A 25,912-nucleotide genomic window follows, 5' to 3' on the forward strand; every position below is an offset into this window, starting at 1 on the left:
CGGCCACTGCCAGTGACAGCTGCACCTCCCTCCGGCCCCTCCTTGTCCCTAACCCTGTGAATGGCACCGAAACCGCCTTTGTTCCCCTCCCCGGGGGGCAGGACCCGCCAACACCGCTCCTACAAAAGGGACGGTGCGGCCGAGCGGCCCCAGCCCTGCTCCCATTCCCTGCCCCAGCCCCATCCCGGCTCCCAGTCCCCATCCCAGCCCCTTCCCGGCCATGGGCCGCCCCTCCGCCGCAGCCACCGCGCTGCTGTGCCAGCTGAGCCTGTCCTCAGCCATCCAGTGGCTGTGAGTAGGGAGGGATCCCTCCTTCCAGAGCCCCTCTTGGCGGTCCCTCGGGCCCGCAGTGACCCCCACCTCTCCCCACAGCGGTCTGGCGGGCAGCGGGGTGTCCTGGAACGAGAGCCAGCACTGCCGGCTGCTGGCGCCGGAGCAGCTGCAGCTGTGCCGCCGGCACCTGGAGGTGATGCCCAGCATCGTCCGCGCCGCCCGCCGGACGCAGCAGCTGTGCCAGCAGAGCTTCGCCGACATGAGGTGGAACTGCTCCTCCATCCAGCGAGCCCCCAGCTTCGGCCCCGACCTGCTCACAGGTAAGGGATGCTCCTCCCGCCGAGGCGCTGCCCCGGGAGCATCCCCGGGGCCGCCTCTGCCTTGGATTTCTGTTTTGGAGCAAATATCCTGCCTTCACGTGGGGTTAATCCTGCTCAAGTTCCATCTGGGGGAGGTGACAGACAGTAACTTCCATTTCAAACAGCTCCAAAAAAAAAAAAAAAAAAAAAAAAAAAAAAAAAAAAAAAAAAGCGAGGGAAGAGGTGGGGGTACAGGCAGCGCAATAATACAGGGGGCACAGGTTAAAACACAACAATTGAGGGGGCTCGGGTTTATCCTTGCTGCAAGATGAAATGCACAGACTCCTTGCACTGCCAGATGTGTGAGAGGAGAGTCTGGCCGGGCAGGGGGGCAGGAAACATCCCTGTTTTCTCCGCAGGAACGCGGGAAGCCGCCTTCGTGCACGCCCTGGCAGCGGCGGCCGTGGCCCAGGGCATCGCCCGCTCCTGCGCCTCCGGAGAGCTCCCGCTGTGCTCCTGCGGGCCCGGCCCCTCCGAGCCCCCCGCGCCCGGCTCCCGCTGGGGCGGCTGCGGCGACAACCTGAGCCACGGGCTCCAGCTCGGAGCCGCCTTCACCGAGGGCCCCGCCAGAGCCGGCACCGCGGCCGCGCCCGGGCTCCGCGCCGTGAACCGGCACAACGGAGCCGTGGGACGGGCGGTGCGTGCGGGACCCCCGGGCTCTGCGGGCTGGGATGGGGGGTGTGAGCCCCCTGGGACCCTGTAATGGGTCACACGGTGGGGCTGAGCCCCCCCAGGACTGCCCAGAGCCCCCTGGGGTAGAGGGAGCCCAGCGCCCCTCGAGCAGGGGCAGAGGTCCCTAATTTAAGGGAGCAGACGCCAGCCAGGTTTTTGGGATGTCCTGAACATCAGGAGGCAATAAAATGGTTAAGAAGTGTGTTAGCAGACATCCCCTCACACACTCCACTGCCCAGCCCCAGGCATCCCATACCCTTTCCACAAACAGCACGTCTGACCATTCACACCAGTATTCCCAGTTATCTGATACTCCACACCGGTACTCCCAGTGCTTCTTTCCACCCTTCTCACTGGAGACAGAGCTCGTTCTGTCCCACTCCAGCTGGGCTCCCCAGCCCATCTGGTCTTTGTGCTTCCATCCACTCCTGTTCCTCAGGTGAGCCTTGGGAAGCTCCAGCCCCACTGCCAGCTCCCCTGGGAAGTTTCCAAGTTCTTATCAGAAGGGATTGGAGCAGAGCTGAGCCCCTGGTTGCCCCATTATATTCACCTCTGAGCTCTTTCATCCCTTGAAACTCCCCGTGGGTGCCCTTGGGAGTCAGTCCCTGAGGTGGTACCAGGAGAGAGCAAATTCACCTGTTTCCCTGTGCCCTGCAGGTGCTCAGTGACTCCCTGGATACCAGGTGTAAGTGCCACGGGGTTTCAGGCTCCTGCTCAGTGAAGACCTGCTGGAAAGGGCTGCCAGACCTGGGTGAAATTGCCTCTGACCTCAAATCCAGGTACCTGGCAGCCCTCAAGGTGACCCATCGGCTCGTGGGGCCCAGGAAACAGCTGATCCCCAAGGAAGGGGATGCCAGGCCAGTGACAGAGATGGATCTGGTTTATCTCATCAACTCTCCTGACTACTGCACCCCAAACCCCCAGCTGGGTTCTCTGGGGACACAGGACAGGTAGGAAGAACTCAGGCTGTGATTCCAGGAGTGCCTGTACTGCTAGGTTTGAGTGTCCTGGGAAGGTGATGCAGATGGGCTGGGGTGAGCTTCCAGCAGACCCCTGAATCCCTGTCTTGTGAGACCCCACCTGTACTGCTGCATCCAGGTCTTGTTCAAGTCCATGTCTGGCTATGGAGATACTCTGAGGGCTGGAGCCCCTCTGCTCTGGACCCAGCAGTGAAAGTTTGGAGTGCTCACCTGCAGAAGAGAAGGATCCAGGGAGAGCTCAGAGCCCCCTTCAGTGCCTAAAGGGGCTCCAGGAGAGCTGGAGAGGGACTTGGGACAAGGGATGGAGGGACAGGACAAGGGGGAATGGCTTCCCACTGATAGGTTTAGATGGGATATTGGGAAGGAATTCTTCCCTGTGAGGATGAGTACCCCCTGGCACAGGCTGCCCAGAGAAGCTGTGGATGTCCCTGGATCTCTGGATGTGTCCAAGGCCATGTTGGATGGGGCTTGGAGCAACCTGGGATAGCAGAAAGTGTCCCTACTCATGCCAGGGGGTGGCACAGGATGATCTTTAAGGTCTCTTCCAACCCAACCCTTCCATGATTCCATGATCCTGCTGCCTCCTGCTCTAAGCACACCAACTCCAGGAGGGGCCAGACCCTGGGAGGGCAGGTCCCCAGGTCCCACATCTCTCCGCAGGCCATGCAACAGGAGCTCTGTGGGCAGTGACAGCTGTGACCTGCTGTGCTGTGGCCGTGGCTACAACACCTACACGGAGGAGGTGCAGGAGCGCTGCCACTGCCGCTACCGCTGGTGCTGCTCCGTGGTGTGCAGGCGCTGCCGGCGCAGCCTGGAGAGACACGTCTGCAAATGAGGAGGAGGACTGGCCCCGGCGCCCACCAGGCACGGCTGGACACCAGGAACACCATCCCAAGGGATGCCCCCAGTGAGGAGGAGGCTGTGCAGGAAGCCTGGTTTCTCATGGAAAGACTCAGACTGAGAGATTTTGGGAAGCTTTTGGTCCCTTCTGACCCAGACCTTGGGGCAGGACAAAGAGCTGCCCTCCTGCAGCTGGTCAGTGGACAGCCCTCTGCCTCCAGCTGGGAAAAGCCATTGATCATTCCACAGGCCCCTTTCTCTGGAGGGAACGGGGACCCTGGGCTGCCATTGTCCCTTTGCAGGAGGATTCTGACAGTGCCTTGAAAGCCAAGAGTGATAGATGGAAGGGGGTAGAGTTATCCACTGGGAGACGGCTGCAGGGATGGATTGCTGCTGCTTCGGGTGAGGGGGTCATGGACAGCTCCTTTGGGAACAGGATTCTGCTGTAGGCCCATCCAGGATGCTCCTCCTTGGGGGAAAACACTGCTCCAGGGCCCTTTGCAGCATCCCAGTGGAGACCATTTGCATGGAGATGGTGCCACCCTCATCGATGGCAGAGACACCAGGGACAGGAGAGGTCTTGGGGGCAGCCAAAACTGGGCAGCCTGGCAAACTCACCCCTGACCGTGTGTTAACAACCCAGCCATGGCATCACTGTAGCTTCTGTCCCCATGTGGGAGGTGGGAGCCCACTCAATAGGTCATGGCTTGTCCTTCATGCTCCTCCTTCTGGCTCACTGAGGTCCTCAACCTACTCCTTCCACCCTTTGGGATCAGATGTGTAGGAATTCGGGCCTGGAGAGGGGACACAACTCCAGGGCCTTAGGGAAGCACAAAATAACCTTTAGATTCTGTACTTCCTGTAAGTGGGATTCTGGTGCTTGTTTCCAAATAAATGTTATAACTCTCTGTGCCTTGTTTTCTAGGACAATCTTTCCTCCATGTCCTTCTGAGCTGGTCATGGAGAAAGAGGCTGTAAGGAGAGCCTTGTGTCCATAAAGCCCCATGTCCATACTTTTCCTTTCACACATCTGAGGACCAGCTCACTGTCAAATCTTTCTGCTTCTCACTGGCCCAGATTTGTCTTTAATTACAGATCCCTGCCTTCCTTCCTTCCTTGCCTCCTGCTTTATCCTCTGCTTCCTCAGGTCTCCAGCTGGGAACTGGCTGCCTGGGATTCAGGGCGGGTGCTGGAAACTGTGGCAGTCCAAGGTTATTTTCTGATCCTTGGGAATGTGGGCTGGATGAGCCAAGGGCGTGTGTGAACAGCAAGGGGTTGGGAGCCAGGGATGGGGGCTCCCACACTTCCCTTAGCACGGAATCTGGCCAAGCACTTGGATGGGATGAGATTCCTGCTGGTGCAGCCTTTGGAGAAAAAGGATGAGTCCAAACAGGTGCTGGAGAGCCTCCAGAGCACCAGGAGGACAGGTAAATGGGATGGGAAAAATGGATGAATGGTGGATTCCTGCAGCTCCCACCATTTCCTGGAGGCTCCAGCAGCTCCTCTTTATTTTTGGTTCCCATTGACTGGAGTTGGCCGCGCTCAGCCCGAGCCCAGCTGGACGATTACTCATTTCCATATCCATTCCATCATTTTTAATGGTCTCTGCTGGGTCACGGAATCCATTCATGAGCTTTCCTTGTAAAACATCCCCTCCCCTTAATGTGCTCCAGGTTTCCGTGTGAGCAGGGAAGGAATCAGAGGTGGCTCGAGAGGATGCAGGGGCTGGAAGTCGAGCCCGAGCTCGGGGAGTGCCAGGAGTGAGTTAACCCTCTTTATCAGTTGTTAATGTGCCATTGACCGGCTCTGCCTGCTGCTGTCTCCCTTCCGAGAGCGCCTGGAAAACCGCGGCTGCCCAGGGCCAAAAGCTATCTCGAGTTTTCCTTTTAAAATGCAATTAGGGGTCAGCGCCCGGCATTCCTCAGAAAAAGGGGTTTCAGCTGCCAGGCTGCAAAGCAGCCGCAGTTGCTGTGTCCTGAGGGCTGCAGGTACTAAATTAAGGTTGCTTTAATGCCATCCATCCATCCATCCATCCGTCCGTCCGTCCGTCCGTCCGTCCGTCCGTCCGTCCATCCATCCATCCATCCATCCATCCATCCATCCATCCATCCATCTCCCAGCGCATCCCAGATCACAGGGAGGTGACACCGGGAGGGGCTGCGAACTCCGCCGAGCATTGCAAAACGAGCTGGTGAGAGGGAAAAAAAAAACAACCGGGAAGGGTCTTGTGGTGTGAGAACTCCAGCCAGGAGGGTGGGAAATGTCATTTGCATTTGGTAACTACAAACACACATCGCCTGGGGGAGAGGAGAGGAGCCACAATAGCAAGGAATGCCCAGGGGAGCTGTCGGGATCCCTCCTAGAGAGGTCCCGTTGGAATTTCTGCCTGGGAAAAGGCAGGGTCAAGTGCTGAATATGTAGAACCCGCTCCTCCTCTCGCTCCTTGACTCCAAGCCGGACAGGGAAAAGGTGGCAAAGGACTGGAAGGGTCGCTGTGCAGGCGGAATCTGCGGGAAAGGGGAAGGCTCCGGAATTAGCTGGAGAGTGCAAAGGGTCAGGCTGGCGGGGGGTGACAGCTCTGTGACAGCGCTCTCAGTGGGAGCTGCTGGAATCCGAGCCCACACCTGGAATTAGCAGGGATGTGAGATCTGCCGGGCTGGGAGCATCCCCCAGGAACCGGGAGCCAACGGATGGATGCAGTGGGAACGATCCCCTCAGGGGTTTTAAGGGAGGAACGTTGGTGTGAACGTGGTTATTTGTTGCTGGTCAAACTTTTGTAAACAATAAAGTCTGAAGGAAGGCGAGCGTTTTTCATGGATTCTTTTGATTTTGCTGTTAAAACCCAGATTTATTTATTTTCCCTTTTATCTCCTTATTCATTGAGGGATGCTGCATAACCCATTCCAGGAGGATAATATCAGCAAGGGCAACAAACCGCTGGTAATTAAGTATTTTGGGGGAAGAATAACTGTGTTCAAGGATGTGTTGGGACACTTCTTCTGCACAGCCCTGGAGTGCAGCTCAAACTGGAATGTGGATAGGGACCTGCACCTGCTTTTCCTTGTGCTGCTCACGGAGCTGAGCCAGAAGGAGGAGAAATCCCAGGATGGGGCTCAGATGTGGATCGACATCTCACAGAATCAGGGAATCCTGGAATGATTTGGGTTGAAGGGACCTTAAAGCTCGTCCAGTTCCACCTCCTGGCATGAGCAGGGAACCTTCTCCCACACCAGGTTGCTCCAAGCTCTGTCCAGCCTGCACTGCTGGGAATATTTGGGGGATGTTGCTGTGACCTTTGGGATGGTTGGTCCCTGCACCCTCACACCACAAGACACACACATGAGTAAACGCCTGTATTTAAGGAAAAACCCTTCCCTCTCTGTTCTCTTTTATCCCCGGGGTGTTCAGCAGTGTCACGGTGCTCTAAGGATGACAAACCAGAGCAGGGATTGTCCGTGTGGGGATCTTCAGCCGAGGGACAGGGACAAACAGGGGTGAGTAAGAGCCGTAAGGTCTGAGGGGGAACCAGCTGCAGCCTGAGGAATTTTGGGTGCAGCTGGAAGGTCAGTCCTGGCAGAGGCTCAGGGGGGATGGTGGTTTGGAGGGGAAGCAACTCTCCATCCCTTGGAATCATGGAATTCTTGGGTGGTTTGGTAGAAGGGACCTTAAAGCTCGTCTTGTTCCATCCTCTGCCATGGGCAGGGAACACTTTCCCCTATCCCACGTTGCTCAAAGCCCATCCAACCTGGAGTTGGACACTTCCAGGGATGAGGCATCCACAGCTTCTCTGGGAAATCCATACCCAGGGCCTCCACAGCTTCACAGAGAAGCATCTGGCTTCTCCCGGGCTGGGCAGCCATTCCAGAGGGAGGGAGCCTCTCTCCTCTGCAGAGCAGACACTGATGTGGCTGTGAACCACCCCGGGGCTGCCATCCCGCTGGGAACATCCAGGAGATCCCCCCATCAGCCCAGACCTGGGGCCAGGCAGGTTTTGAGGACCCACAGCATTCCTGGGCTCTGTGAGTAACAATTCATTGCACGACCTGACACGGGCATGAAGAAAACAAACAGAATAAATCGTAAACTGAGTCATCCTCAGAGGCTGAGTTAGAATTACTCAGGAGCAATGAGCAGTAGTAGTGGTTGCAAATCCACACTTTGCTCAGGGCCAGGTCAGTCACCTGTATTTCTAAGTGAAATAACCGGCTCATAAAAGCACAGATTTAACCCTAACCTGATGCTGGGTTAAATTTTAGAGATTTTAGGAGTCAAAAAAACAAAACAAAACAAAACAAAACAAACAAACAAACAAACAAAAAAACCCCACACCACACACACACACAAAAATAAATAAAAACCCCCAAAACAAACAAAACAAAACACCCACAACCAAAATCACATAATAATAATAATAATAATAATAATAATAATAATAATAATAATAATAAATTTAAAAAGGTGTCCCATGTCCCACTTGCACTGCAGAAAAAGTACAGAAGAATAAGAAGGCGCTGTGCTTAAATAAAAAAAATTGATATTTATTTACATCCAATACCGCACTATGGAGGATCTCCACTGCGTGCCCCTTTTATACAGCGGGAAAACGGATGTTTTTCTGCCAGTTTATCTAATTATCCACATTTTTATCCAGTTTCGCAGACTCCATTGCAGCGCTCCCTGCCAGGACCCGTGCGGGTCGGTGCGCCAGGCAGGACTTGGCAGGGAAAAGAGTTAGGGCACTGAAGGGCTCTGGGTGCCCCCGGCCGTGCCGAGCCGCTCCTGCCAACGGTGGCCGCTCACCGCGGATGTTTCGGGGGGTCTCCACGGCCGCGGGGCGAGTGTGGGGCCATCACGGCGCCCACCGGGGCCAGTGTCCCTCAGCCCGCCCTCACCAGCATGGCGGCGCCGGCACCCCGGCCGTGTCTGTGCCCTCCCCAAGATGGCGCCTGCTGTGGCTATAGCCGTGACCTCCCCAAGGTGTCGCCCCATGTTGTGGCTATGGCGTGACCTCCCCAAGATGGCGGCCGGGGCGGGTACGGTCGCGCCGGGCCGCGCCGGAAGTGGCGGTGGCGTCGTTCCCGGCCCATGATGGCAGAGGCGGGCGCGGGCGGCCCCCGGCTGGCGGAGCTGCTGGCGTTGGGACGGCGGCTCTGGGACGAGCTGGACGCCAGCACCGAGCCCTCCTCGGGAGCCCCGGCCGTGCAGGAGAAGGTGCGGCAGGGGCTGGACGCGCTGCAGCAGGCGGCGGCCATGGTGGCGCAGCTGGAGCTGTTCAGGTGAGCGCAGGGGACGCGTCTGAGGGGACGGGGAGGGTCCCCGGGCAGGGCAGAGGTGGGGCGGGACAGAATCCCGGAATCACTGAGCTTGGACAAGATCTCAGGACTATCGAGTCCAGCCTGTGACCGGTCCCCACCTTGTCCCCAGCCCAGAGCACCGAGTGCCTTCTCCAGTCCTTCCTTAGACACCCCCAGGGATGGGGAATCCAAACCTCCCTGGGCAGTGCTTCCAAGGCCTGACCGCCCTTTCCGTGGAGAAATTCCTGCTGATGGCCAACCTGAGCCCATCTTGGCACAGCCTGAGGCCATCTCCTCTCATTCCCTGGAGCAGAGCCCGACCCCCCCGGCTGTCCCCTCCTGTCAGGGAGTTGTGCAGAGCCACAAGGTCCCCCCTGAGCCTCCTTTTCTCCAGGCCGAGCCCCCTCAGCCGCCCCTCGCAGGATGAGGGGCTTATCTCCCTCTCATTTCCCGACTCCCTGCTCTCTCCCCCGCAGTGAGAACGAGGAGCTGGAGGAAATCGCCTCAGCCGATCTGAAATTCCTGCTGCTGCCGGCGCTGCTGGGGGCCATGACGCTGAAGCAGGTGGACCTGAGCAGGAGAAAGGAGCACCTGGAGAGCGCCCGGGAGCACTTCCTTGGCTTCCTGAAGCTCTGCAGGAACTACGGGCTGGGATCTTTCCAGCTGCCCCCTGGCACCGCCGGCGAGGAGGAGCCCAGGAGCCCCGCGGGCCCCCAGGACCCCGCCCAGCCCAACCTGGTGGCCATGGCCATGAGCAGGACAGCCAAAATTGAAAGGTGGGGCCGCCTGCAGTGGGAAGGGCTTTGGGAGTCACTCTGGGAGGAGTGGGAGCCTGAGGCAGTGCAGGGTTGGACAGGGAAGAGCTTCCCTGGCCATCGGAATAGTTTGATCTTAAAATGGTCATTTTAAGAGATGCAGGTTGCTGTTTGATGGGGAGAGGCATTTGTCTCTCCAGTTTCTGGTCTCTGAGGAAAAGCTGCTCAAAACCTTAAAACTAGCTCTTTAATTAATCTTACAATTAGTTATTTAATCACTGCTGGCAGCATAAAGACTTCCAAATTGGAAGTTTCCTACTAGAGGGTTCATTAGAACTTGAAAAAAAGGTGGTTAGTGCTTTTGGTGCTTTGCTTGGGATTTTGGCCACCAAGTCACTCATTGTGGCAGCACTGGAAGGTCCAGACTGGGCTGTACTTGCTTAAATCATTTAGAAAAGCATAGAAAATTATGGTTTATATTGTAATTGGGAAGGGTTTCTTTTCTAGAATTACTCTTTTATGCTCTTTGTCCTCTCAGCTCCCAAAGGTTTCTTGACTCTTATTGTTCATTCTTCAGGTGTCAATAACTGAGGGAAGGAGGACACAAGGATTTAGTTTGGAAGTGTTTTATAGGAGTTGTTTTCCCTTTAATAACTAATTCCTGAAATAGTAAAGATAAATTTACCCTGTAAGTTTATTATATAAGGAGTTCTTCCCTTTAATAACTAATTCCTGAACATGTCAAAAAGGCCGAAATTATATTTTTAAAAATGCCTGCACACACAAAACCACCTGAGACAGAAGTTGAAAAAGCTTTTTATTGTGTTTGTGTGACATAGAATCAACTCAAACCAGCCATTCCATTGATTTTCTCAGTCCTGCTTTCTCCAGGAGACTGATGTTTCCAGTCTTGCTTAATTTTATCGGGGAGGCTTCAATTTCCAAGGATTCCTCAATGTTTAGGAGAAGAATAAAGTCATTAAGGCCCCTCTGAATTTAATGTAATTTTACAGCTGCTTTTAGCAGAATGAAGAGGCTGAAATTCCAACAGGAACCAGCACAACTTCCTTGAAATTTGGTTGATCCTCTTAGAAAGGGTCATAAATACCCCAGGTCTGGGTTGGGATGGAAAAAAACTATTCCATGATCTGATTTTGCTGTGTTTGAGCCAGATACAAACAGAAGAAGGAGCTGGAGAACAAACTGGCCTCCATGAGCAGCTCTGTGGAGAGCGGGACAGCGGATGAGGAACAGATCCGGGAATTTTACATCCTCCAGATCCAGAAATGGATCGGCACCAGCCTGGAGGAGATTGAGAGCATCGACCAGGAGCTGGTGATCCTGAGGAGCAGGGATGCAGCCAGGCAGGTGAGGGAGCTCTCCTGGGATCCAGGTGCTGTGGAGTGGGCAGGGGGAGATGAATCCCAGAGGAATTCAGTGTCAGGGTTTTATTCAGTGACTTCCCAGTTGGAGCTGAGCTCGATCACAGCATGAGCTGATGGGGTTTTCTCCATTCTGAATTCTGAGTTTTGGGTTGGGCTCTGCTGCCACACCTTCCTCACAATCCCAGCCTGTGGAATGCTGGAGCTTGGAATATCAGGGCTGAACTGGGCTGTGCCAAGCCTTTTCTGCAGATCCATAATTCTGAAGAACAATTTGATTTGGAAATTAAAGTAAGACCCTTATGGTTTCTGTCAAGCCTCCACTCCTGGTCTGCAGCATGTCTGGGTGTTACCAGCCCATTTGGAATGACAGAACATTCCCAGAGACCTGCAATCCCTGTGCAGAACATTGTGTCCAGGATTTCTGTGGCCTGGGATGTCTGCTGGGAACAGCAGCTCCTGCTGTGCTGGCACAGCCTCCTGGCAGGGCTGGTTTGGAGGGTCATTTTTTGGCACTGCAGGACTCAGCTCCTCTGAGGTGTCCTGGAGATGCCGTGGAAATGATGGGCTCAGAATGTTCCACTGGAACAATAATCAACATTTCCTGCTCTGCTCTGGGCTCAGCCCTGGCAGCTCTGCTCTGACCCCAGCAGGTGGCACAGGGGCACAGGGAGTGATTCCTGTACAGGCACAGCTGCAATTCCTGATACCAACCAAATTCAGGCCTGGATTCTCCATCCTGGGGTGTTGCTCTGACAGTTGAGGTGTTTCTCCTCTCTGCAAGACCTTTAATAACATCAGGATGGGGAGCAGGGGGGGAATTCTCATCCCCTCAATTCTCTGGTGAATGTTGTTTGCATCCCCAGGCTCCAACAGGTCCCCGTGGCCCTCCCCGGCCAGCCAGAGCTCCGATGAAACCCTTCATCCTCACCCGGAATGCTGCTCAGGCCAGGTATGGATTGGGATGATCCAACCACGCCTTTGAGGGAAGTGCTGTCCTGTCAAGCCTGAAATGTTCAGTCAACTGCAGAAATCCAGATGGTGCCTTCACGTCTGCGCTTGAGTTTGTGGCACCCTGAAATCTGTGCAGGAATTTCAGTGCCCAAAGCACAGAGCGGGATGGAAAACAGATTTCCTGTTGTGCTTGGGACATGATTTATGCTGAGCTTTCCATTTATCTGCTTCAGTTCCCAGGAGCATCCTGGGGCCAACTTCCCCTCTCCCAGGTTGCCCCATCAGCCTGGCCTTGGACACTTCCAGGGATCCAGGGGCAGCCACAGCTTCTCTGGGCACCCTGTGCCAGGGCCTCCCCACTCTGACAGGGAGAATTCCTTCCCAATATCCCATCTAAACCTGCCTTCTGGCAGTGGCAAGCCATTCCCTGTGTCCTGCCATTCCAGGCCCTTTCCCTCTTTCCCTTGGGCGTGGGAAGGCCACAATTGGGTCACCCTGAGGCCTTCCTCAAAACCTGCCTTGTGGCATCCTTATATCCTTAGCACAGATTGGATCATGGAGTAGCCCTGTGCCTCTTGCCTGTGTTCCTGCTCATTCCAGGGGATTTCATTGCCTGGTTTTGGCTGGTGTTGTCCCACTGCAGGGTGTTTGGATCTGGCTATCCCGGAGTGCCCACCCTGACTGTGGATGAGTGGTACGAGCAGCGCCGGAAGCAGGGAATTGTGTCCAACCCACAGAGGGTTCCAGGTATGGAACAGAGATGGAAACAGGGGATTTGGGAAGCCTCTTGAGGGGATGGGTGAACAGGGGTGTGTGCAGGGTATGGAACATCTGTGGCTATGGAAGAATCCAAGTTTTATTAGGAAAACAGTTGGGTTAGACTGTGTGTGGCCTGTCCAAGGCCAGGTTGGACAAGGCTTGGAACAACCTGGGATAGTGGGAAGTGTCCCTGGTGGCGCGGGATGGGTTTTAAGGTCCCTTCCAACCCAGCCTGTTCCAAGGTTCTCACTCCTGCTGTCTGGCAAGCCCAGCTCCCAGCAGGGCTTTGGAAAACCCAGATCTCCTCCCTGTTCCTCCCCTCCAGCAGGTGCAAATGATGAGGAGTTGCAGAAGCAGCAGCAGGAGACAGAGGAGGAGAAGGATGATGAGGAAGCTCTTCAGAAAGCTCGGGACTGGGACGACTGGAAGGACACACACCCCCGGGGCTACGGCAACAGGCACAACATGGGCTGATGCTCTGGCTGCCAGCAGGGCCTGGAGATCCTGGGAGAACAACCTGGAGAGGGAGGAGGGAATACAGTGTACATAGGTGGAGCATCCAGGAATTCCCTGGATGGGCAGGGGGCAGGATGGCAGGAGGACACGTGACCCCTTTGCATTCCATGTCAGACTGGGGACACTGGTCGTGTTGGGGGGTGCCCCAGAGCTCTGAGGGGCAGCTCCATGAGGGTCAGGCTCCCTCTGCCCTCCCAGGTGGAGGCAGCCTCCAAGGGGAGCTCCATGGATTTGGAAACTGCTCTTTTTATTGTGGGTGGATATATTTATTTTATTTTTTTTTTTTCCTCTCTATTTTAAGCAAAATAAACTCTCTTTGTGCTGCGTGGTTCTTGCTGTGAAATTCTCTTCCTCTTCATCTCTGAGCTTTTCCAGGGGGTGAACCCCACACACTGTCATGGAGCCCACAAGGGACAGAACTGGGAAAAGTGATGCCATATTCCAAGACAAAGTAGTCAGTGTGCTTTGAAACCCTTTTGAACAATCCTTGAAAGGGAGGGGAGAAAACTCTCTGAATCCCTCTGGCACCATTCCAGTATGAGGGAGAAAAGGACACACCGAAGCTGGCACAGAGCAGGTGTGCGCAGGAAGGTGAGGAATCACACCTGGAAGCTCTGGAAGTGCCCAGTGTGGGTTGGTAGCTGTGGATGGACTTTTTCCAAACCTGGTAAAATACTGGGATGGAAAAGCAAAGCCTGGCTGGTACTTTGTGTCACCTGGAGCAATGTCACTTGCATGATACTTCCTTACCCTGGCACAGTGGGATTCTGTAGGAATTTGGTGGATTTCCTTCCTATTAGCAGGATTTGGGCACAGCTGGGCTACAGGAGTTGGGATGTTTTCCATGCAGCAATGCCTGTCCTCAGGATTGACCCACACCCAGGAAGCCTGCAGGGACTGTGGTCCTTTCTCCCAGGTACTGAGTCCCTACAATTCACAGGAGGGGTTTATGGGTTCCAAATCTCCCAGGAAACGTTTCCCACCACAATCCTGCAAATTTGTTTATCTCTTTCCCACACTGATGTTAGCCAGCACTTCCTAAGAGTGCCTCTGGGCAGCTGGATGCTGCGCAGTAGCTTCTGGGATTTATTTCCAATGGATTCACAGTGATCCTTGGGCTGTAGGCCTGAGCCCCCACCTCAGTGCTGACTCCCTGCTGGTCTTCCTTCCCTTTCTTGTAATTTTTCCCTCTCAAACCTCTCCTGACAGCACTCCAAGCTTCCTGTGCAGAAGACAGAGTTTCCATCCCGGGGCTGGGAGCGGCAGGAATGGTCAGGCAGCCATGGAGCTTCAGGATGATATTTTGGGTGGCTCTGGGGCTGTCACATGGCAGTGTTTGTGACATTCCCCCAGCGTGGACGGTACCATTCCCAGGGGAATGCAGCAGAATCACTCCCAGAGGAATTCAGCCCCTGCCAGCACCGACAGCCGGGACTTTCCAAGGAGCAGCAACATCCTAGCACAGCAACATCCCCTCATCCTCTGTGTGACCCTTCCAGGGACCACCAGCTCCTCTCCATGCTCCTAATCCCAGCTGGAGCAGGTCCCCTCCCCTCAGCAGGGCTGGTGTCCCTCTGGTCACCTGGTCAAAGCCTCTGGACACACAGCCTCTGATTGCCAAACTCACCTTTCCACGCTCGGCACCACGGAGCTCCTGCCACCATGAAAACCATCATAGCAGCCTGCTCCCAGAATCTCAGTGGTAAGAGATTCCCAAAACAGGTTGGGATGGTTCCTGGTTCTCCAGAAACACCAGGAGCTGGTGATTGTCTCTGTTTGTCTGGTGGCTTGGGAGTGCTGAGGAGAAAGGGGGTGTTGGGGGAGGTTTGGGGATAATTCTGCAGGAAAATGCACAGAGTTGCTCCACAGGGATGAAATTTTGGATGACATTTGGGAATGTCGCACACAAGATGCTCATGCAAATTCCAAGTGTTGAGTTTTGCAGAGGCTCCTGTTGCTGTGTATGGGGCTGACAGCAGAGCCCTGGGGGGTTCTCTGTGCCTTGTGGTGTTGATATTCATGGGGCTTTTGGAAAAGGATGTTAAAGAGCAAGTGTTAGGTGAGCACAAGTTTGCTGGGAAGAGCTCTGTGTCTTCCATGGGAAAAATAAGGGACTGGGTTCTGCAGGTGGCTGGGATTTGGGTATGTGTGGTGGGTGGAAGGGCTCACTCAGAGCCCAGCATGCTGCATGGGAGAAAATGATAAAAAATCCCCACTGGAAAAATTTCCCATGGGCCAGAGATGGCTCCAGTGTATAATTTATTTCACTTGTCCCATTCCTGGTTTAGATTGAGCTGGGAAGAAATGAACCTCCACCAGCTTCCTGAACCAGGGGTTGGTGATTCTCCTCTAACAGGGCTGTTCTTGTGTCCCCCTGATTGTCTCTCTGGCAAACATGCAGATTTGGGGTTGTTTTACCAAGAAAAAAGACTTTTGTGACACTGGGGTGGCTCTCTGGGCTGGTGTTGCTGTGGGGACCTTTGGCCAGGAGTGCTCCACTGGCAGGGCTGGTGCCTCAGGCCCGTTTTGGGGAGCAGGGATGGGGCCAGGCTTGGAGTTTGGATCCTGGCTCCCAGCCCGGGGAGGTTAATGGTTCACCAAGGTCGGCTGGAGGGAAGGGGTGGCAGGGGGAGTGGAGTGGCTGCACTGCCAGCAGTGTGTCGCAGTGGGGACAGAGTGAGACGCCCACCCCCAGCCACCCTGGCTTGGCCCTGCTGCTGGCCTTGGCACTTGCTGGGGGTGGTGCCTCCCTGTGGGTTTAACTCCACACTCTGAGGGTCCAGCTTTGCAGAAAAGTGGCTGTAATAGTTAGTGAGACTGGTCCTCAAGGATGTTCTGTAAATCAAAAAGTTTAATGAGGAAAAAATAAGTTAAAAAAAAAGTTTAACAAGGAAAAAAGTAACAAAACGTTGCAGAAAACAAATGATAAAGCCGTGCACAGGTGCCTGAGAAAACCTCAGACACCTTGCTGAGACATCTCGAAAAGCCTTTTCTTTCTTTTGTGTTCTTTCTAAAGTACTAAATGTTTTAGGAGAGATAACCTGACTAACAGCCCCTAGAGAGGGATACAGGGTTTGAAGAACAGTGACAAGATCCAATAGATGCTTCTCTCTTGGCCTTGAGCTAATCCTTGTCAGAGGGGTATGGAAGCATCTCAGTTCTTTACCTTGAGGGGTGAGCTTTAAACTTTCCCTCTATGGAGGCATTTCCTGTGTGTGTAGGGTGCATTACTACACCTCCCTGCTGTGCCAGCTGAGAAATCCCCAAATCCCCGGTGAGCACTCCAAGGCAGGCACAGGAATGGTCCTGGCCCTTGGGAACCGGGCATGGAGCAGGATGTGCTGCTACTCCCGGCCCCGCTGGTGCAAAGACCTTTTGGTCTTGGGGGTGCCCAGGTGCTCCCTGCTCTGGGAACAGCCCTGATTGCCCAGGGCCACCTCCTGACATAGTCCAGAGCTTCCCGGGGATGAGCCTCCTCCATTCCACGCCCCCAGATCCCATCCCTCCTCCCCAGCTGCTCATCCCCCCATCCCACCTCCCGCCGGCACCCTTGGGTGCCCCCCGGCAGCCCCCCCCCCCCCGCGTGGGGGCCGTGCTGTTTTGGGTGTGAGCCGTGTCCCCCTGTCCGCAGGCAGCCGGGCCAGCATCCAGACTGCCCTGCGGACGCTGCTGGCCGTGCCCTGGCCCTCGCAGCGCGACGTCGGCTCCGCACTCCAGCTCCTGGCCGTGCTGCAGTGGGTGCTCAGCTTCCTGCTGATGGGTGAGTGAGCAGGGGGCTGCGGGGGGCCCCGGGGGGGGCCAAACACCCGCTCACCCCCTGCCCGGCTCCCGCAGGAATCGTCAGCCTCCTGCTCCTCGTCTACCTGCTGTTCACCAGCCTCTGGCTCATCCCCGTGCTCTACCTGGCCTGGATCATCCTTGACTGGGACACGCCGGAGAAAGGTGTGGTGGTGGCCGTGTCCCCGCTGCCTCCGGCTTTGCAGCGGGACGGGGGTGGGGTCCGCCCTTCTCCAGAATGTGGGGAGCCCCACATCCTCCCTGCTCCTTCCCTCCACTCCCCCGTCATCAGCACCACGGTGGGAAGAGGGATGCAGCGGGTCCGGGGGAAGCGTTTCCCTTGGATCCTGCTGCCCGCTGGGATGGGCTGGGCTGGGCGTCATCTCCCGGGGCCCCTCCTGGCTCTGCAGGTGGCAGGAGGCTGTCGTGCCTGCGGCGATGGACCGTGTGGAAGCACTTTCGGGATTATTTCCCGGTGAAGGTACGGCGCCGGGACGGGCTGGGACCACCCCAAAGGAGGTGCCACCGCCGCGTTCCCGCGACTCCTTTTGTCCCCGCAGCTGGTGAAGACACACGACCTGTCCCCCAGCCACAACTACATCATCGGCTCGCACCCCCACGGCATCCTCTGCGTCGGCGCCTTCTGCAACTTCATCACGGGCTCCACGGGCTTCGAGGAGCTGTTCCCGGGCATCCGCTCCTTCCTCACCACGCTGGCCGGGAATTTCCGCCTGCCCGTGTTTCGGGAGTACCTGATGAGTGGGGGTGAGCGGTGCCTGCCCTGCCCAGTTCCGGCGGGGCTGCCCCGGGCAGGGGGCTCCGGGAGGGCCCTGGTCCCTCTGGGGGAAACACGGGAGGGATGGTACTCCGGGAAGAGGCGGGGCAGGGATGCTGCTCTGCTCGCACCGCGCCTGAGCGACAGCTTCACCTCGCACCTGGTCTGCACCTCGCCCACACCCTGCCTGCGCCCTGCCTGAGCTGCACCTTCACCTCGCTCGCACCCTGCCCGCGCCTCGCCTACACCCTGTCTGTCCCGCTCCCGCGCCTGGCCCGCTCCTTGCACACCCTGCCTGCGCCCTCCGCCCTCGGTGCCCTCAGCCTGCCCTCGCCGCTCCCTGCCCGCGCCTTTCCCACCCCTGCCCGCGCCTTTCCCACCCCTGCCCGCTCCCTGCCCGCAGCAGAGGGAGCCCTTGCACTGTCCTCGCCCCGGTCCCCCCAGGTGCCATCGCTCGGGGGGACCCTGGCCGGTCCCAGTCGGGTGCCCGGGCGCTGCAGCGCCGCAGCCCCGGTGCTCCGTCCCGCCGCAGGGCTGTTCCCGGTGACCCGCCGCGCCATCGGGTACCTGCTGTCCCAGAGGGGCACCGGCAATGCGGTGGCCATCGTCATCGGCGGCGCGGCCGAGTCGCTGTCCTGCCGGCCCGGTGTCACCACGCTCATCCTCAAGAACCGCAAGGGCTTCGTCCGCATGGCGCTGCGGCACGGGTGGGTCACGGCTGGGTCACCGCCACCGCCGCCCCCTCGGGTCCCGGCGGTCCCCGTCACCACCCACCGTGTCCCCTCCTCAGGGCCTTCCTCGTCCCGTCCTTCTCCTTCGGGGAGAACGACCTCTTCCGCCAGGTGGTCTTTGAGGAGGGCAGCTGGATGAGGAGCATCCAGCGGCGCTTCCAGAAGATGATCGGCTTCGCTCCCTGCCTCTTCTACGGCCGCGGCCTCACCTCCTGCCGCTCCCGCGGCTTCCTGCCCTACGCCAGGCCCATCACCACCGTGGGTGAGCCCTGGGGTGGGGGTCCCCGGGGCCGGGGGGCGAGGGGACACTCCGCAGGGGGCGGTGATGGAGGGGTCGTGTCCCTGCCCTGACCCCGTCTGTCCCCTGCCGGCAGTGGGGGAGCCGGTGGCCGTGCCCAAGGTGGAGAACCCCAGCCGGGAGCTGGTGGACCGGTACCACGAGCTCTACATCCGTGCCCTGCTCAAGCTCTTCGAGGAGAACAAGACCAAGTATGGGCTGTCCGAGTCAGACGAGCTGCACATCCTCTGAGTGCCGCCGGCCCCGTCCTGGCTCATGAGGGCTCTTACAGGGGGATTTCAGCCAGCCTGGCGTGGGGAACATGCAGGGGATAGTCCCCACTCTGGCCTTCTGTTCCTCGGACCTGAGGGGGAGGTGGGAGGAGAGGGGGAGGCGAGGGGAAGTTTGGGAAAGGCTCCCCCTTGCAAGGGGTTTGGAGGGGTTGTGGGTGACACAGCTGTTCCCTGCAAGGGGCTGGTATGGGGTTGGGCCCAAAAATGAGCCCAGTCCCCCTGGGATAACCAGGTCACCATAAGTTGAGGGAGGGGTGTCATGGGATGAGGGACTGATGTGGGTTTTTTGGAGTGGCACCCTGAGGATGAGTGGGACCAGCCTGGGGTAGGAAAACACACCCTGGGGTGGAAGGGGGACACTCCTGGACTTGGGGACCTACTGTGTATATGGCCTGAGCCAGGACCATATGGCCTCAGATGAGCCTTTTCTGCCATCATACCCAATACAGATTTCCAACCTCCCAAAGCCTGTCTGTGTGTGTTCCAGAGGATGGGATTGGCAGCACTGTGGTGGCACCCCTGCCCTGCTCATGTAACTGCTCTTGCCCCCCAGTGTGTTCCCTCCCAGGCAGTCCCATCTTCAGCTGGGGCAGTGTTTGGCAGGGCCCTTGCAGCACTCAGGTGCACCTGGACCGCGTTGGATATAATGGGAGGTGAGGGGCAGCTCTTACTGGTTTAACTGGGCTCAGGAGGGAGGTCTGCTGCTCTCCCTGCTCTTGGCTCAGTGGTGAGCGAGGGTCTCTCTGGGTGGGACAGGGATGTGGGGCTGGGATGGGCCATGCCTGGGGCCCTCTCCTGCCCCTGGGCAGCTCCTGTGGGACATGGCTGTGTGTGACTGGTGCTATGGCTGTGGTGCGACACCCCAGTGACATTCTGTGTGCCCCTTTCTAAGGCATGTGCTGGCAGGACTTGCAGGGAGTGATGGGGACAGCCCCTCCTGGGGTTCTCAGAGTGGGGACAGCCCTGTCCCTGTCCCATCCCTGCCAGGCTGGCATGGGAGAGTCAACAGCACTGATATCAATCTCAGAGTGCTGCTCTGCGCAGGCACTTGGTCAAACAAAAGGGCTGGGTAAACATTTGAGGAGCAAACACCCATAAAGGGAAATTCCCAAGAACCTTCCTGTCACCACGAGAGCTCTGGCTCATCCCTCCAGACCTGCCCCAGTGGATTTTCTCTGGGGTGAGGGAGATTGTCTTGTGTCCCTCCTCCTTATGCTGCAGTGAGAAACAGGCCGGAGTGTAGAGAGGGGAGGGGCTTTATTTGCGGTCATGGGCACCAAGTGCCCCAGGCTGTGTCACTCCCTCTGCCAAGGCCAGCGGTGTGATAGGAACACCTCTGAGAGCACGCCCAGCCTGGGCTCTGTCCCCAGGTTCAGTCTGATCCCCACATGTCACCACTGAGTCATCTGGAAGAGCTGTGCCTGCCCAGGGAGGCACCACTGTCACTTCTCTTCGGTGACTTATCAGCCCCACGTATCCCCAAAAGTGCCAGGGATGGAACACCAGCCTGCTGCCCCAAAAGAGCCTCCTCAGTGTCCTTTGATCCCCATGAGTGGCCGGTGGCTCTCCAGACCAGCACCAACCCCAGCACCCTCCTCCCACAGCCTCCCAGGGCAGGGCTGGGACCATCCTGTGGCCTCCACCCCTCAGCCCTGCAGGGCTGGGCAGGGACAGCTCAGCTCTGGGACTTGGGGGTGCCCTGAGGGGCTGCACCTCCTGAAACCCAGGGCTGAGCCTACAGATCCCCGTCAGCTGCGTGCTGTCCCTGTCCCTCGGGTGACACTGGCCACGTGGCTGCCATCCGTGAGGGTGTCACTGGAGGGTGACACCAGGGCCAGGTCCAGCGAGGGCGCGGGCCGGAGGCGCTGGCCGGCCCCACGGCGCAGCCGGCCCCGGTACTTGTCCCCGGCCATGAAGTACAAGATGGGGTCCAGGCAGCTGTTGATGCTGGCCAGGGGCCTGGTGATCTTGTAGGTGAAGTTGATGATGTTGAGGGTCCGGCAGTCGGCCTGGAAGTATCGGGAGGTGTAGTAGAGGGTGCGGGTGATGTGGAAGGGCACAAAGCAGATGGCGAAGACAGTGAGCACCACAATGATCATCCTGATGGAGCGCCTCTTGTAGGAGGGCATCCGGAGGCCGGGGCTGGGGAAGCTGGGCTTGCAGAGCCGCTTGGCCATCAGGCAGTAGCACACGACTATGACCAGGAAGGGCACCCCGAAGAGCAGGGCCATGACGGAGGAGCTGTAGTGCACGTAGTGGTCGAACTCCTCGGGCCGGGTGGTGTCGTGGCACAGCGTGTTGTTGCCCTTGGTGCTGGTGGTGACGAAGATGAGGTTGGGGATGAGGCAGATGATGACCACGAGCCAGGCGGCCACGCAGATGATGCGGGCCTGCTTGGTCTTCACCCACTTGAGGGAGCGGATGGGGTGGCAGATGCCCATGTAGCGGTGCACGCTGATGCAGGTGAGGAAGAGGATGCTGCTGTAGAGGTTGGCGTAGAAGAGGAACCTCACCATCTTGCAAAGCCCCGTCCCAAAGGGCCAGTTGTTGCGGTCAGCGTAGTAATAGACCAGGGTGGGCAGGGACAGGACGTAGAGTGTGTCAGACAGGGCCAGGTTGACCATGTAGGTGGTGGTGGCATTCCAGGGCCTCATCCTGGAGATGAACATCCAGAGGGCCCAGGAGTTGAGGGGCAGCCCCACCACGAAGACGATGCTGTAGGAGATGGGCAGCAGGATGAACTTGAACTCCTCGTTGAAGACGCACTTCTCCTCGGGTGCTGGTGTGGTGTTCCCCCCTGGCCAGGGAGTTGGTGTTGGTGTCCACAGGGAAACTGGGAACATCCTCACCGGAGTGGCCATGTCGTGCCAGCCAGACCTAGGGAGCAGTTCATAAAAACACACCAGTCACTCATCCCAACCACTGTCAGGCACAAAGCGTGGAGGGGAGCCAAAGCTGCCAGATTTTCTCCCCCTCCAGGAGCTCCGGCCACTTTGATGGTTCTCTGGTTTTTCTCAACTCACGAGTTCGGGCCTCATGGGGGGCCGGGGGCGGGGGGAGAGGGCTCGGCAAAGCCTCCCCTCCGCAGCCCCCGCGCCGACGCCCATTAATCACCCATTAATCACTCATTAATCACTCATTAATCAGCCCTTTGAGCCGCGCGGAGCCGGGAGCGGGCCGGGGACAGAGCCCCGCGCCGGCCCCGCCGGGCACAGCCCCACGGCCGCCGAACAATGAGACCCTGATGAGCACCAGCAGCCCCCGGCCGGGGCCGGCGCAGCCTCTTGGAAGCCGCCTCAGCCTAATTGGCACCATCCTGACAATGCCGCTGCTCCCGGAGGGCTCCTTGGGAGAAGAAAGGCGGGAGGAGAAGAAAGGCTTGTCTGGGGGAATGTTGTGGCCCGGAGAAATCCTTGGGGAGGTGTTAAAGGAGCCTTTGGGAGAGAGTGTCCCCGGACAACGAGGAGCCGCTGGCTGCCGGCTGCTGTCCATAGGGAAGGGATGAGCTGAGCCCCGTGGGGAGGAGCTGCCAGAGCCAAGTCCCAGCTGAAGGCAGAGCAAGTCTGCAAGGCAGGCAGGACGTTCCCTCCTGCGCTGTGCTAAGATCAAAGGCTGGGATCTGTGAATTCCTGGGAAGCCGGCAGGAGGACAAGCTGTCAATGTTAATTACTCTCTTCTTGAGGGAGAAAGGAGGGTCTGCCCCCACCGTGGTGTCCAGCAAAGGAGCAGTGAGGGCTGCCTGTGCCTTGGCCCCTCCACACCCTCCACCATCCCTGGTGAAACCAATCCTCCAATGGAGGATGGATGCTTGGATGAGCAACCTGGGAGCAGGAGCTGCTGTGCTGCTGGTGGAGATCAGGGTGTAGCCAAAACCATGTTTGATGAAGGGAATGTGGGAGTATCTCCAATTCATTTCATCCAGAGCTCACCCAGGAGGTGATGGGCACCAGGACAGGGGAGGACTCGGGGCCCAGGGATGCACATTAGCTGGACCTGGTGCTACAAGGTTGGAAGGACACATCCTCTCAGGCTCCTTCATCCCTTGTCTCCCATGTCATCCCCCTCCTGTTGCCCTTCACCCCGAGGATGTGCAGGCTTGTCCAGCAGGAGTATCCCATCCGTGTATCTGTGGGATCATCCCTGCCACACCCTGTTTGAAGAGATACCTGTGGTTGACAGAGATGCTCATAAATGACTCAGCAGGCAGATGGGACAGCGGGGGCCCCTCCAGCCATTCCCCCGGGGCTCTGTTTGAACTGCGGGCTGAGCTCCAGGTCCACATCCAACACCCTGAGGCCCTCAGCCCGCCACAGCTCCTGCCTTTATTGCAGGGATGAGTTCAGAGAGCAACAGGCAGGTCCTGATCAAACATTAACAGTGGGGAGAACTTGGTTTGTTTTCCCAGAACCAGGAGGGAAAGCAGGTGGTAGGAAAACCTGAGCTTGCAAGCGAAGTGCCAGTGGTGGTCCTGGCCCAGCATGTCCCCAGGGTGCTGATGACATGAGGGACCAGGAGATTTAGTCTCCTCTTCCAACCTGAGAGTGCAAGGGAACACAAAGCCTTGAGCCTGACCAGAGCAGAGCTGCTGCAGGTTCAGTGTCCAAAATCAGTGTCCGTGACACAGGTCACCAACCAATTAAAATATGGAGAAGACAGTAAATAAAAGTTAATAATCAAGGGTGAAAAATGCATAAGGAAAAATCCTGAGCAGCTGTGGACTGCTGGACTGCTCCAGAGTCCAGCAGAAGACTCTGCACAGAGGAGTCCAGCAGTCTGGGGAGGAGAGCACAGGCACCAAGCTTCTGGCAGCTGATACAGCCTGAGCCCAGTCAGCCGTGGGATTGAACCATTCCCAAGCACATTCCTTTGAGGATAACCAGCAAAATACAGAAATGTAGAAGAAGATGACATTTGGCAATTTACCTCTTAACAGGTTTCTTGCTTCCCCATCTTAGTCATGACCAATATCAGTGATTGAAATTACTGAATCACATTTGTCTATCCCGAGGAGACATCACCACCAGCCCCATTCCTACTCCTTGCTGACATTCCTAGCAAAATTATCCTTGGCTGTGGGCTTTTGGGGAGGGATCAAGGTGTGAGCCAAGAGCTAGGGCTGATGATTGGAGCATGGAGATGGAAGGTGCTGCAGGGGAAGGATGTGGAACAGGGAGGTGGAAAGTGCTGCAAGTGCTGCAGGAAGATTTGGAGCAGGGAGCTGGAAGGTGCTGCAGGGAGAGGTGATGTTCTTGTTCCGCCTGTTTTGTGGATGCAGAATCCCTTGCCCATGGCAGGCACATCCCCCAGGGATGGTGCCTTTGGAGTGGCCCCTGGTTTTCCCCAGGAAAGGGGTCCTGGAAAATGCGTCAATAGCCACAGGCCAATGGGAAGGGGCAGGGGCTGGCCATGGGCCACACGTTGAGGGCACATAATGCCGTTGGCCACAGGATTGGCAGCTTTTCCCTGGCTCCTGGTCCTGCAGACGTGTCCAGCCAGAAATGTCCTTTGGCCCCGCTGGCAGTACCAGTCCTGGTGGGATCCAAGGGTTCCCCCTGCCCTGGGGATTCATGGAGGTGTTGGAAAGGCTCCAGTAAAATGAAGGAGCAGGACAACACCAGAGCAGACTCTGCCCTGGAGCCAAAGTCCTGCTGGTGGGACAGGATGGGAATTGTGGTGTTGAGGATCATGGAGCAGCAGGCAGGAGCTCGGAGAGGGGAGGTGAGAGCAGATTTTGGAGCAGCTGCCAAGGGATGAGTGAGCCTGGGACTGGCTGCTGCTGGAGCATGGGAAAAGCAGGGTTTTTCTCCTCGCCTAAGCCCTTGGAAATTGCAAAACAAGGGGAAATTATGCAAAACATCCTGCAGAAGGACCCTTGTCCCTAATCGCCGCGTGGTTGGTGCAGCCAAAGCCTCGGCACAAGGGGATGTGACCTAATTCCAATCCTTCCCTCTGCCTGGAAGAGCAGCCAAGGCATGCTCTGCCGGGACACCTCCCCGGGGACACAAGTGGGGTCGGGCGTTTCCCTCACTGTCCACCCCATCCCCTGCCCCGAGGTGACCCTGGGCAGTCTGGGGGTGAGGGTTCCCTTCCACCCTTGCTGGGCTGTCCCTGTCCCCCACCTCGCTGGGAAGGGACAGGGGGCCACGGCGTCAGGCTGAGCACCAGGGCAGCTTCAGCCCATGGGGAGAGAGATTTGGGGGATGGAGAGAGGGATGAAAAAGGAGAGGGCCACACTGGGAAGGATGAAGGCCCTCGGTGACAGAGGAAGGAGGTGGCTGCTAGAGAGGAGGATGTACAGAGAGATTTGGGGGTGGTGTAAGGCTGGTGAGATTTGTCTGGTCCCCACCCTGCACCCATCCAGCCCTGCAGGTCCCACCTCTGTCCCTCTCCCCCGGAGCCCAGCTGGGACTGTGTGACCCTGTCAGGGCTGTCCCGGCTGTCAGCACACAGGGGCTGTCCCGGCTCACCTGCACACCTGGTGGCTCTCAGCAGCGGGGCCCCCGCGGGGAGAGCCCGTTCCCCAGGCGGGACGGGGCCATGGCGGGGGCTGCGGGCGGCCCTGCCGTGCCCTGCCGTGCCGACTGTGCCCGCTGCCGCTTCCCGCGGCCGGGAACAAAGTGCCCAGGGAAGGCAGGGCTGGAGGCGGGCAGAGGCGGAGGCAGGAGCTGCCACAGGGCTCAGCCTCACTGCACTCTTATCCCTCTGTTGCCCTCGCAGGCTTTGGGCCACCTGCAGCCCCCGGATACGGGACATGGGGGCCTCTCCCGTGGGGTCACGGCCCTTTCCCCAGGAGCACCACGGCCCCTCAATCACGAGGCATAACCCCTCATCCATGGGCACCCTGTCCCCCCACCCACGGCGACATCCCTCCACCCATGGGCACTCAACCACAAGGTCCATAGTCCCTCACCCCTGGGCTGTGTCCCTGTGCCCATGGGGACCACACTCACTCTCGGGGACCACAGTCCCTCAGCCATGAGGGTCGTAGCCCCCATTCCTGGGCCCCGAGGCCCCTCGCCCGCCCCAGGACCGCCCCCCTGCCCGCTGGGTCCCGCAGCCCTCGGCGCTGTCCCGCTGGCCCCGAGCCCTGCGGGGCAGTCCTGAGGACAAAGGTGGCCACTGCCACCTTGAGGCCAGCCCGGGCATCGTGTTCCCACGACCGGGGACACCTCGCGTGCGGCACGGCCGGGACACTGCCGGGTCGGGGTGTCCCTGTGTTTTTGAGGGGGTGCCCCTCTCCCTGTGCCGGGCGGAGCAGAGCGGGGGGTCAAGAGC

General features: G+C 57.8%; 4 protein-coding genes across 6 annotated transcripts; 3 read left to right on the plus strand and 1 right to left on the minus strand.

The window, feature by feature from the left end:
• Positions 1–220: 220 nt before the first annotated feature.
• Positions 221–3,119, plus strand: LOC310923124 (protein Wnt-11b-like; the record flags this gene model as incomplete). The annotated part of the gene is made up of 5 exons (XM_083884256.1): positions 221–291; positions 373–593; positions 992–1,269; positions 1,962–2,254; positions 2,945–3,119. The coding sequence occupies 5 exons, from the start codon at positions 221–223 to the stop codon at positions 3,117–3,119; spliced, it is 1,038 nt and encodes a 345-aa protein (XP_083740382.1).
• Positions 3,120–8,206: 5,087 nt separating this feature from the next.
• LOC310923040 (immunoglobulin-binding protein 1-like) lies at positions 8,207–13,268 on the plus strand. Its single transcript, XM_083884099.1, has 6 exons — positions 8,207–8,400; positions 8,895–9,194; positions 10,346–10,541; positions 11,422–11,507; positions 12,153–12,256; positions 12,594–13,268. The coding sequence occupies exons 1-6, from the start codon at positions 8,210–8,212 to the stop codon at positions 12,740–12,742; spliced, it is 1,026 nt and encodes a 341-aa protein (XP_083740225.1). The 5' UTR covers positions 8,207–8,209; the 3' UTR covers positions 12,743–13,268.
• An 860-nt stretch (positions 13,269–14,128) lies between these two features.
• Positions 14,129–19,103, plus strand: LOC310923243 (diacylglycerol O-acyltransferase 2-like). The gene is made up of 8 exons (XM_083884440.1): positions 14,129–14,486; positions 16,416–16,544; positions 16,619–16,726; positions 16,972–17,042; positions 17,122–17,326; positions 17,869–18,043; positions 18,127–18,329; positions 18,442–19,103. Exons 1-8 carry the CDS (start codon positions 14,447–14,449, stop codon positions 18,594–18,596), a joined length of 1,086 nt encoding a protein of 361 aa, XP_083740566.1. The 5' UTR covers positions 14,129–14,446; the 3' UTR covers positions 18,597–19,103.
• Positions 19,104–19,877: 774 nt separating this feature from the next.
• On the minus strand, positions 19,878–25,221 carry LOC310922755 (P2Y purinoceptor 4-like). Of its 3 annotated transcripts, none has more exons than XM_083883540.1 (2): positions 25,105–25,221; positions 19,878–21,514 (listed from the first exon to the last, which is right to left on the minus strand). In XM_083883540.1, the coding sequence occupies exon 2, from the start codon at positions 21,496–21,498 to the stop codon at positions 20,386–20,388; it is 1,113 nt and encodes a 370-aa protein (XP_083739666.1). In that variant the 5' UTR covers positions 21,499–21,514; positions 25,105–25,221; the 3' UTR covers positions 19,878–20,385. The 3 variants fall into 3 exon arrangements, with proteins under 3 accessions (XP_083739666.1, XP_083739667.1, XP_083739665.1); XM_083883541.1 differs by having other exon boundaries at positions 25,113–25,204; XM_083883539.1 differs by lacking the exon at positions 25,105–25,221 and adding an exon at positions 22,804–24,687.
• Between the last annotated feature and the right edge of the window lie 691 nt (positions 25,222–25,912).

The sequence above is a fragment of the Zosterops lateralis genome (genome assembly GCF_965231275.1).
Source record: "Zosterops lateralis genome assembly, chromosome: Z".
Lineage (NCBI taxonomy): Eukaryota > Metazoa > Chordata > Aves > Passeriformes > Zosteropidae > Zosterops > Zosterops lateralis.

Excerpts from the sequence above, each read along its gene's own strand:
- LOC310923040 (XM_083884099.1), top strand. The coding sequence starts at position 8,210 with ATGATGGCAGAGGCGGGCGCGGGCGGCCCCCGGCTGGCGGAGCTGCTG. Across the intron at positions 8,401-8,894 it reads GCGCAGCTGGAGCTGTTCAG|TGAGAACGAGGAGCTGGAGG; the intron begins GTGAGCGCAGGG and ends TCTCCCCCGCAG. Across the intron at positions 10,542-11,421 it reads GCAGGGATGCAGCCAGGCAG|GCTCCAACAGGTCCCCGTGG; the intron begins GTGAGGGAGCTC and ends TTGCATCCCCAG.
- LOC310923243 (XM_083884440.1), top strand. The coding sequence starts at position 14,447 with ATGAAAACCATCATAGCAGCCTGCTCCCAGAATCTCAGTG. Across the intron at positions 16,545-16,618 it reads GCTCAGCTTCCTGCTGATGG|GAATCGTCAGCCTCCTGCTC; the intron begins GTGAGTGAGCAG and ends CGGCTCCCGCAG. Across the intron at positions 18,330-18,441 it reads CAGGCCCATCACCACCGTGG|TGGGGGAGCCGGTGGCCGTG; the intron begins GTGAGCCCTGGG and ends CCCTGCCGGCAG.
- LOC310922755 (XM_083883539.1), bottom strand. The coding sequence starts at position 22,919 with ATGTGGACCTGGAGCTCAGCCCGCAGTTCAAACAGAGCCCCGGGGGAA. Across the intron at positions 21,515-22,803 it reads AGCATCTCTGTCAACCACAG|GTCTGGCTGGCACGACATGG; the intron begins GTATCTCTTCAA and ends ACTGCTCCCTAG.